This window comes from Oncorhynchus nerka, linkage group LG16, assembly GCF_034236695.1.
Source record: "Oncorhynchus nerka isolate Pitt River linkage group LG16, Oner_Uvic_2.0, whole genome shotgun sequence".
Lineage (NCBI taxonomy): Eukaryota > Metazoa > Chordata > Actinopteri > Salmoniformes > Salmonidae > Oncorhynchus > Oncorhynchus nerka.
Window position 1 is genome coordinate 39,992,843 of NC_088411.1, and position 10,843 is coordinate 40,003,685.

The 10,843-nt window shown below is 42.2% G+C and overlaps 1 protein-coding gene across 1 annotated transcript; it reads left to right on the forward strand.

Annotated features, from left to right (window-relative positions):
* Positions 1-275: 275 nt before the first annotated feature.
* On the forward strand, positions 276-8,749 carry plaub (plasminogen activator, urokinase b). The gene is made up of 11 exons (XM_029685513.2): positions 276-438; positions 1,261-1,315; positions 1,451-1,552; positions 1,874-2,027; positions 2,564-2,667; positions 2,837-2,899; positions 3,119-3,326; positions 4,709-4,860; positions 5,120-5,260; positions 6,783-6,931; positions 8,345-8,749. The coding sequence occupies exons 1-11, from the start codon at positions 373-375 to the stop codon at positions 8,537-8,539; spliced, it is 1,389 nt and encodes a 462-aa protein (XP_029541373.1). The 5' UTR covers positions 276-372; the 3' UTR covers positions 8,540-8,749.
* Positions 8,750-10,843: the final 2,094 nt, after the last annotated feature.

A 10,843-nucleotide genomic window follows, 5' to 3' on the forward strand; every position in this document is an offset into this window, starting at 1 on the left:
AACAGTCATATTCAGTGAACTGATTTACATGTGTTCGAAATCATCAACATGGGTTTTGGCACGTTTCCTGACAGTTGTCGAGTGCTGCTCATTCTGTAGAATCAAACATGAATCATCAATAAGGATTGTGTCTTCCTGTGATAATCCCACGGTGTTTCTTCACACGGTTTAGACATGCCCAACCTGTCAACGAGCTTCCTTCTAACCAATCACATCTGTTCCTCACTCTATATAAGCAGCAGAGAAACATTTTGCCCTTCCGTGAGATCCGAGGACTACTACTGAGAAACACTGCAAGTCCTGAACCACACAAATTCTCCAAACTCTTTGTGCAAGAAGTACAACAGATACTTTTACCCAACAGAGAGAGAGATGGGAAGGAGTATTTTGCTGCTGATTTTGACAACCACCCTGGCAGGGGTGTCACAGAGTGAGACGGTAAGGAGTTAAAAAGTAGTTGTAGTTGTCTTTTACATTGCAGCACATTTTTTGCCATGTCTATTAGTATTTTAAGATTCATTATCAAAGTTTCAGGAATGATTCCTGTATTTGTCAGAGGAATGTAAACATGGTCAGTGGTGGAGAAAGTATCCAATCGTCATACTTGAGTAGATATAAAGATACTTTAATAAGAAAATGACTAAAGTAAAAGTGAAAGTCACCCAGTAAAATATTACTTGAGTAAAAGTCTAAAAGTATTTGGTTTTAAATATACTTAAGTATCAAAAGTAAAAGTATAAATAAATCATTTAAAAATCCTTATATAATCCGTCTGGAGACGAGACGGCACCATTTTCTTGTTGTTTTTTTAATGTAGGGATGGCCAGGGGCACATTCCAACACTCAGACATAATTTACAAAGGAAGCATGTGTGTTTAGTGAGTCCGTCAGATCAGAGGCAGTAGGGATGACCAGGGATATTATCTTGACAAGTGTGTGAATTGGACCATTTTCCTGTCCTGCTAAGCATTCAAAATGTAACGAGTACTTTTGGGTGTCAGGGGAAATGCATGGAGTAAAAAATACATTATTTCACTTTAGGAATTTAGTAAAGTAAAAGTTGTCAAAAAAATATAAATAGTAAAGTACAGAAACCAAAAACAGACTTAAGTAGTACTTTCAAGTATTTTACTAAAGTACTTTACACCACTGAACATAACCATGTATTTGTCTGATGTCCATAACAATACTGCATCCGTGTCGAGCCAATGCTGTATCGTACCACAATGCTTTTTCATAACGGATTTCTGTTCTTCACAGGGCTTGCTGAGACAGAAAAGACAGATTTCTAATTTCCCCTACCGAAAAAGATCAGGTACATCGAGCTCAATCAAGCTCTACGTCAACCAAGTATACAACAATCAAATATATCTTTACCACATGTACACAGAGCTTCTCACTCTTTTAATAAAAAAATAAAAAATAATAATTCACCTGTTACTGTTTCTAGGTGGCCTCTGTCGTCATGGTGGCACCTCTGTCCCTGCCCTGTCCGGAGAACACATGTTCTGCTTATGCACAGTTGGTTACGGTGGTAAATACTGTGAGTTAGGTAAGAAACACTCTTTTACATTTAGACACTTAACAATTACTGTTCCTCTGACACTTTGAATTGATGGGGGGGAAGAAACCTTTTCTTGTTAAGATTGTGACGTGTGTGTGTGTGTGTGTGTGTGTGTGTGTGTGTGTGTGTGTGTGTGTGTGTGTGTGTGTGTGTGTGTGTGTGTGTGTGTGTGTGTGTGTGTGTGTGTGTGTGTGTGTGTGTGTAACTTGTTGAGCTGTGGAAATAGTTTCCTCATGAAGGACAACGAAGGACAACATAATCAATCAGTCAATCGATCAATATGGTTCGTTATTTTGTATTTTCCTTCAGATACAGCAGCCGCCTGCTACACGGGAACTGGGATGTACTACAGAGGCAAAGTGTCTCAGTCAGAGAGTGGGCGCAGGTGTGTGGGGTGGGACCTGGACACCCGAAAACGCCTGATGGGGTCTGACGTCTACTCCGGGAGGCACAACTACTGCAGGTAGGGGCCTTTATCCCACTCTCAAATGGCACCATATTCCCTATATAGTGCACTACTTTTGACCAGGGCCCCCTATATAGTGCACTACTTTTGACCAGGGTCCCCTATATAGTGCACTACTTTTGACCAGGGCCCCCTATATACTGTAGGGCACTACTTTTGACCAGGGCCCCCTATATACTGTAGTGCACTACTTTTGATCAGGGTCCCCTATATAGTGCACTACTTTTGACCAGGGCCCCATATATAGTGCACTACTTTTGATCAGGGTCCCCTATATAGTGCACTACTTTTGACCAGGGCCCCCTATATACTGTAGGGCACTACTTTTGACCAGGGCCCCCTATATACTGTAGGGCACTACTTTTGACCAGGGCCCCCTATATACTGTAGGGCACTACTTTCGACCAGGGCACAATATAGGGAATAGGGTGCCATTTGAGATTGGACTGTTCAGATGTTTCACTCAACAGTTAGTTGTTCGTAAATGCAAATGTGCAGCGCGTTATGAGGAAATCCATGTTTTTTAACTTCAGGAATCTGGAGTACAAACGTCGTCCGTGGTGTTATGTAATGAAGGGTGTGGAGCAGGTACAGGAATACTGTGATATCCCTCGCTGTGGCGTACCTGTGGAGACAGGTACATTTACCTTATTTTCTCTCTCTCTCTCCCGTTCACGGTTGTTTTGATTGTTTCATCACTTGTAGGTTTTGATTGTGAGTAACATGTATCCATACTATCACCATGTCATTACAACGTTATTTTGGGCTGTAGTGTATAGTGGTATCAACTTCACAACATCTTGCAGGTCCACTTGATGATCTGCCCACTGAGCCCACTGAGCCCACTGAGCCCACTGTACCAGACACAGGTGAGAACAATTTGCTTGGTCTTGCTACCGTACAAAATTAATATAATATAAATATAATATGTAACTATCCTTCTTCCATGCTCATTCTGTTCAATTCATATAGCAATATGAATATACATTAAATATACATGAAAGAATATACATTAAAGCAACTTAACATTTTCCCAATGCTCTTTCAGTCTTGTTTTCATTGCAATTGGTTTGGTTCCCCTGTCACAGCGTCCAGTCTGACAGAGTCCACGTGTGGCCAGCGTACCAGGAAGCAGATGAAGATTGTAGGAGGGACAGTTGCCGCTGTGGAATCCCACCCGTGGATGGCGGCCATATTCTGGAGGAGCCGTCAGTCTAAAGAGAACGTGTTCCGCTGCGGGGGAAGTCTGATCTCTCCCTGCTGGGTTCTGTCTGCGGCCCATTGCTTCCCTGACAGGTACTGTAAGAGGCAGCGCTGACATTTCTCAACGGTAACAAGCCAGTGAGGGTGTACAGTACCAGTGTCCTTTATGATAGGACCCGGGTCCCTCGTCAGATGTTGTTTCTGGCTGATAAAATAATATAAGATCGTACTTTAGCGCCCGTTTCCTGGAGTTAAACGACTTGGTGGGCCTTATGGGTGGAATGTTATTCATGTTACATAACTAATTAACATACCTAATTAACATAATTAATTAACATGATTCATTACCATGATTCATTAACATAATTCATTAACATAATTAATTGTAAGTGTTTTACTTTTTACCCCTTTTTCGTGGTATCCAATTGGTAGTTTGTCTTGTCTCATCGACGCAACTGCCGTTCGGACTCGGGAGAGGCAAAGGTCGAACACGACCCAACCAAGCCGCACTGCTTCTTGACACAATGCCCGCTTAAACCGAAAGCCAGCCGCACCAATGTGTTGGAGGAAACACCGTGCACCTGGCGACCGTGTTAGCGTGCACTGCTCCCAGCCCGCCACAGGAGTCACTAGAGTGCGATGGGACAAGAACATCCCTGCCTGCCAAACCCTCCCCTAACCCGGACGGCACTAGGGCCAATTGTGTGCTGCCCCATGGGTCTCCCGGTGGCGGTGTGCTGCGACAGAGCCTGGACTCGAACCAGGATCTCTTGTGGCACTGCAGTGCAGCGCCTCAGACCACGGTGGTGCAGCGCTTATGAATACTCGGGTGGCCCATTTATTTTTTACGCCGAAAATCGGGTGTTTCTATATCCAACTGTTTTATTATATTTCAGTCTTCTGTGATGTGTGTATATAAAGTGTAATATTAGGATGCAAACTCAACATTAATACATTTCAACTCTATATCTCTACATCTTTATACATGGTAAAGAGGTCTTCTTTTTTAAGCCCATAACCATGTGTGAGGTGTGTACATTTTGTTTCAAAGTAGATTTGTTTAAGACTACCAAGAAACCCTGATTTATCCCAGTGCAGTAAATAGTTAATCCCTTAAAGGGGATATGTGATTGGTGGGCATTCTATGTTCTTTTTCTATTTGTTTGCATTTCTTTGTTTTGGTTTTGGTCAGGTTCTCAATCAGGGACAGCTGTCGATCGTTGTCTCTGATTGGGAACCATACTTAGGTAGCTTTTCCCCACAGGGTTTTTGTGCGTAGTTGTTTTCCGTATCAGTGTTTGCACCTTACGGGACTGTTTCGGTTTGTGCACCAACCAATACATTCAACACCAAAGTACGGGGGTTCGTCGAGGTAAATCTCTATATGTAGGAAGGGGGTAAAGTGACTATACGTAGATAATAAACAGCGAGAAGCAGCAGTGTAAAAAAACTAATGTTTGGGTTTCCACACACAGCTCTCAAACTAAAGCCTGCAGCCTCTTCGTCACTCTGGGGAAGAGTGCCATCAATGAGACTGACGACACCAAAGAGCAGACGTTTCAGGTGGAAGAGGTCATCGTGCACGCAGAGTTCGAAAACAGCGAAGGCAACTTCAACAATGACATCGGTAGGAATGAACACTGCTTTGATGTCCCATCTGTTTGCGCTGCCAAATCCTCTCACGCCAATGACCAGAAGAGTTGGTACAGACGGCACAAACAGATCTGGTAAAAAAAGGCGATTGAATTCCAATCTCACTGTGGTATTGATTTGTTGAGTTTGTATGTTCTGTGAATGTAAAGTTTGAAACTTCAGTATACGTGTCATAGTAGTTGAGAGTGTCATGATAACAACGCAGAGTGGTTGATGTGTTTTCCCTCATACAGCTCTACTGAAGTTAAAGGCTGTAGATGGTCAGTGTGCAGTGGAGAGCAGCTCTGTGAGGACTGTCTGCCTGCCCCCGGCACGCCAGGCCCTCGGCGCAGGATCCTCCTGTGAGATCGCTGGCTACGGAAGACAGAAGGAGGGTAAGGAGGATCATCTACAACATACCATAAAGCATCTCAGGGGAAGACAAGCGCGTGTGAGAAGACAAGCGCGTGTGAGAAGACAAGCGCGTGTGAGAAGACAAGCGCGTGAGAGAAGACAAGCGCGTGTGAGAAGACAAGCGCGTGTGAGAAGACAAGCGCGTGTGAGAAGACAAGCGCGTGTGAGAAGACAAGCGCGTGTGAGAAGACAAGCGCGTGTGAGAAGACAAGCGCGTGTGAGAAGACAAGCGCGTGTGAGAAGACAAGCGCGTGAGAGAAGACAAGCGCGTGTGAGAAGACAAGCGCGTGTGAGAAGACAAGCGCGTGTGAGAAGACAAGCGCGTGTGAGAAGACAAGCGCGTGTGATAAGACAAGCGCGTGTGTATGTGAGAAGACACGCGTGTGTATGTGAGAAGACACGCGTGTGTATGTGAGAAGACACGCGTGTGTATGTGAGAAGACACGCGTGTGTATGTGAGAAGACACGCGTGTGTATGTGAGAAGACACGCGTGTGTATGTGAGAAGACACGCGTGTGTATGTGAGAAGACACGCGTGTGTATGTGAGAAGACAAGATGTGCCTTATTTGTCCATTAACTTACAAAGAATAGAAATGTGAGTTTATGCTCACAACCCTCTGAGACACACATACACCCCCTGAAGTGCTGGAAGCAATGGGTCGGGCACATTGCACCGCCCCCTGGAGTAATTATAGGTGGTTAAGGCCTTGCTCAAGGGCACAATGGAAGGTATATCAAATTTATTTACAGTGCCTTGCGAAAGTATTCGGCCCCCTTGAACTTTGCGACCTTTTGCCACATTTCAGGCTTCAAACATAAAGATGTAAAACTGTATTTTTTTGTGAAGAATCAACAACAAGTGGGACACAATCATGAAGTGGAACGACATTTATTGGATATTTCAAACTTTTTTTAACAAATCAAAAACTGAAAAATTGGGCGTGCAAAATTATTCAGCCCCCTTAAGTTAATACTTTGTAGCGCCACCTTTTGCTGCGCTACAAAGTATTAAGGTCGCAAAGTTCAAGGGGGCCGAATACTTTCGCAAGGCACTGTATATAGCCCTTCGTACATCAGCTGATATCTCAAAGTGCTGTACAGAAACCCAGCCTAAAACCCCAAACAGCAAGCAATGCAGGTGTATAAGTATAAGCATATATAAGATGATACTACGCACCAGATTTTTCTGAGCTGGGATTTTAACCAGCAAACCTGGTTTCTCCGGTTGTTGGCCCGTCTTCTCTGAGCGCTCAGCTACCTGCCACCCCTGAGTAGGAGTGCTGAGCTAGGATCAGGTCCATATAATATTCATTATAATGAAATACGGAGCTCTGAGTCTGAGACACTTTTTCAATAGTATCCTAGACCTCTTATTTTAAATGTATCAATCACTTGATATGATCCATTTCCCATGATAAATTGACTTGTTTTCATGCCTACGTAACATTGATTTTTATTTACCTGTTGAGTGCTTTCTTACGTTGTGTCCCTTCTTCATTAAGGTTTATGGTACAATTCACAGTACCTGAGGGAGACAACGGTAAACATTTTGGCCCATGACGTCTGCTCAGATAAGGCGTACTACGGAAACCTGATCACAGAAAACATGTTCTGTGCTGGGAGACCGGACTGGAGTCAAGATGCGTGCAAGGTATGATATGCAGAAGTGACATGACATTACAATTTCTCCTCAGCAGTTAATAATATAATTAATTAATTAATATATATTTGGGGGATTTTTTTAAAATTCAAAGTAAAAACAGAACGACATTTAAGAACAATATAAGGATATTCTTTCTCCGTTAGAAATATTCTTTATTTAGAGTATTACTGTACCTAAAAAAATATGATGAATTACTTGTGAATAATGATGAGTGAGAAAGTTATCATAGATATCATAACCCCCCAAAATGCTAACCTCCCCTGTTATTGTAATGGTGAGAGGTTAGCATGTCTTGGGGGTATGATATAAAATGCTAACCTCCACTGTTATTGTAATGCTGAGAGGTTAGCATGTCTTGGGGGTATGATATAATATGCTAACCTCCCCTGTTATTGTAATGGTGAGAGGTTAGCATGTCTTGGGGGTATGATATAAAATGCTAACCTCCACTGTTATTGTAATGCTGAGAGGTTAGCATGTCTTGGGGGTATGATATAATATGCTAACCTCCCCTGTTATTGTAATGGTGAGAGGTTAGCATGTCTTGGGGGTATGATATAATATGCTAACCTCCCCTGTTATGTTGAGAGGTTAGCATATCTTGGGGGTATGATTTAAAATGCTAACCTCCCCTGTTATTGTAATGGTGAGAGGTTAGCATGTCTTGGGGGTATGATATAAAATGCTAACCTCCCCTGTTATTGTAATGGTGAGAGTTTAGCATGTCTTGGGGGTATGATATAATATGCTAACCTCCCCTGTTATTGTAATGGTGAGAGGTTAGCATGTCTTGGGGGTATGATTTAAAATGCTAACCTCCCCTGTTATTGTAATGGTGAGAGTTTAGCATGTCTTGGGGGTATGATTTAAAATGCTAACCTCCCCTGTTATTGTAATGGCGAGAGGTTAGCATGGGTTAATGATTATCCGTAACCATTGTAGCATAGCATTCACATTAACGTAGAAGTCTTTAGAAGCATATTCTATTCTTATTTACAAAAAAAGTGACTCCAAAATGACACAATACATTATTTACCATTTAATTTCTATTGGGCACAAAATAATCTGAAACACAACCAAAACAAACTGCAAATGCATCCAACACATTTGTAGAGTCACACGCTTGATGTACTGCAGCCATTGATGCTAGGAATATGGGACAAAAATCCTTAACTTTTGACTACTTTACTACACATATAAGTAAATTAGTCCAAATACCTTTGGTTACCTAAAATGGGGGAACTATACACAAAAAGTGCTGTAATTTCTAAATGAAAATAACCTCAAATTAAAGGTGACACTCAGTCATTGTACCACTTCAAATCCTTGGGTACAGAGCAAAAACAATTTAAAAAAATATGTCTCGCCGTATATTATACAGTATTTCTCTTTCTTTCCCAGGGTGATTCCGGAGGACCCATGGTGTGCGAGGTGGATAATCGAATGTTCCTTTTTGGAATCGTCAGTTGGGGCGAGGGGTGTTCTAGAGCCTTACGACCAGGCGTGTACACAGCAGTGACCAACTACAACAAGTGGATAGAAGGAAAAACAGGCTTATCCTCTATCGCCTCAGGGTCTATGTACCCACAGAAATGACCTCCTCAGGGTCTATGTACCCACAGAAATGACCTCCTCAAGGTCTATGTACCCACATAAATAACCTCCTTAGGGTCTGTTATAGACACTATATCATTGTTGTATAATTGTACATATAGGAATATAAGTATTTTAACTACTGAAATGTAAACATATTTTTGTACTTCTGTCTTTTTCAAAAAGGGGCAACAATAAATAATTTTTATATTACTCACAAATCTAATGTTATTACAAAACGGTTCCAACTTCTAACCTTGAACGTCTACTGTAGCAAATGTGGGGAAGATCTCCTTCCAGTGACTCACCAGTGACAGCTTGTACTGTGGTTACAATACTACCTAATAACATACACCCCCTTAATCAACCCACATGATCCTCACCACGCAGGAGCCTCGACCTTTGTCATGAATCTGGAATCTGAATGGACCGGTGGTCAACCTTGAACCACAAGGTTTGAGATCTTTTACCCGATGGCCATTTTAAACGTAATTAAGGCTAGAGTTTTGCCTTAAATTTGTCACCTGGATGAAAGGAATTCTTCATATCTCCAATTACAGGTCTTGTTAATAACAGATGATTCGTGTGGTTTTGTAGGTGTCAGTCAGTTGACAGCCTTGTCCACCAGCCAGCTCTCTTTCTGTTCAACCAATGCGTCTACTGTATGTGGTAGCTATTAGCCTGTGGCGAGGATAGTCCGTTAATGGCAAAACATTTAGCCCATGTTTTTGGAATTCTTCAGTGGTATTAGTGCCTGATGAGAGGCCTATAGTAGTGAACCTGAGTTTTCCAACTCATTCCATTCAACCCATAAAAGGAGACATGTTGATGTTGCATTGCAGCTGTTGAAAGACAAATTCCATCTCTATTGGCAAGAAATATTATCTGCTTGTAACACACAATCTTTATTTGAATTTGTCATGGTTTTTCACACAATGAATTACATTTGGCTTTACTATTATTTTGGGTTATTTAGCTAAAACTCTTTTACATATTTATTTCATACCTAGTCCATGACTATATTCTAATACTTACTATGCACAATGAGCTCTCTCTCTCTCCCACTTGGTCTCTCCAGATCATTTAAAGGTCTGAGTGGTGACTTACAGAGCGGGGAGAAGAGGGGGCTTACCTTGTCTTCAGCCTGGCAGGGAAGTCGTGACAACTGTTGTGGGACTTGACACGCACTACTCTGTGTGTGTATGTCTGTGGTGGAGAACTTGACGTGCACTACTCTGTGTGTGTATGCCTGTGCTGGAGAACTTGACGTGCACTACTCTGTGTGTGTATGCCTGTGCTGGAGAACTTGACGCGCAGTGCTCTGTGTGTGTATGCCTGTGCTGGAGAACTTGACGCGCAGTGCTCTGTGTGTGTATGTCTGTGGTGGAGAACTTGACGCGCAGTGTAGGGATTAGTGGAAGCCCTCTTCACAGGAAGCAAGCAGCACCACGGCAGCTGTCCCTGACCGATCGTGTTATTGTTGTTTTAACAGCTAGCTTTGGGAATATGTTATCGAGGAGAAAGTGTGGGAAAGGAGGGGTGTGGAAAACGCATCAGCCATGGCAGGAATTACATACTCAGAGCTGGGGTCCCCACGGTTACAGTAACCTACGGTGACATCATCCGGTTCCGGGTTTCACCAGAGAACTTGAGACGGGATGAGTAACAAACATTAACCAAATCCAAGACATGCAGTGATACCTACAGAGATATATATATCATGCTACCTCTGTACAGTACCAAGTATACAACGGTGATAGAGTTTAGTGAAGATGGGGTGGCTAGCTGAGTTAAAACGACACAACGGTTTAACTTAAGAAGCTTGTAAGATTTACATTTGATACAAAACAACATTTTGAAAGTCCTCCCGTAGTCATTTTCCGGTATAATAATGTAGTACAGGTTCTAATTGGTGCATAATAATGAGTGTCGAATTTCCTCAATTATTTCAACCTATTGTATTTAGTACATTTCACCACCAGGTGGTGTCAGGTGTTAGCTATCCATGGCATTGCAAGGCCTTTGTACAGACAGAGTAGTGTTGAGGCTTCAAAATAGCCTTTTCTCAAAGCATCGTTTATTATTTATTTATTTTTATTTCACCTTTATTTATCCAGGTTGACCAGATGAGAACAAGTTCTCATTTACAACTGCGACCTGGCCAAGATAAAGCCAAATCAGTGTGACCACCACCAACAACAACAACAGAGTTACACCTGGAATAAACAAACATACAGTCAATAACACAATAGAAAAAGTCTGTATACAGTGTTTGCAAATGAGGTAAGATAAGGGAGGTAAGGTCAT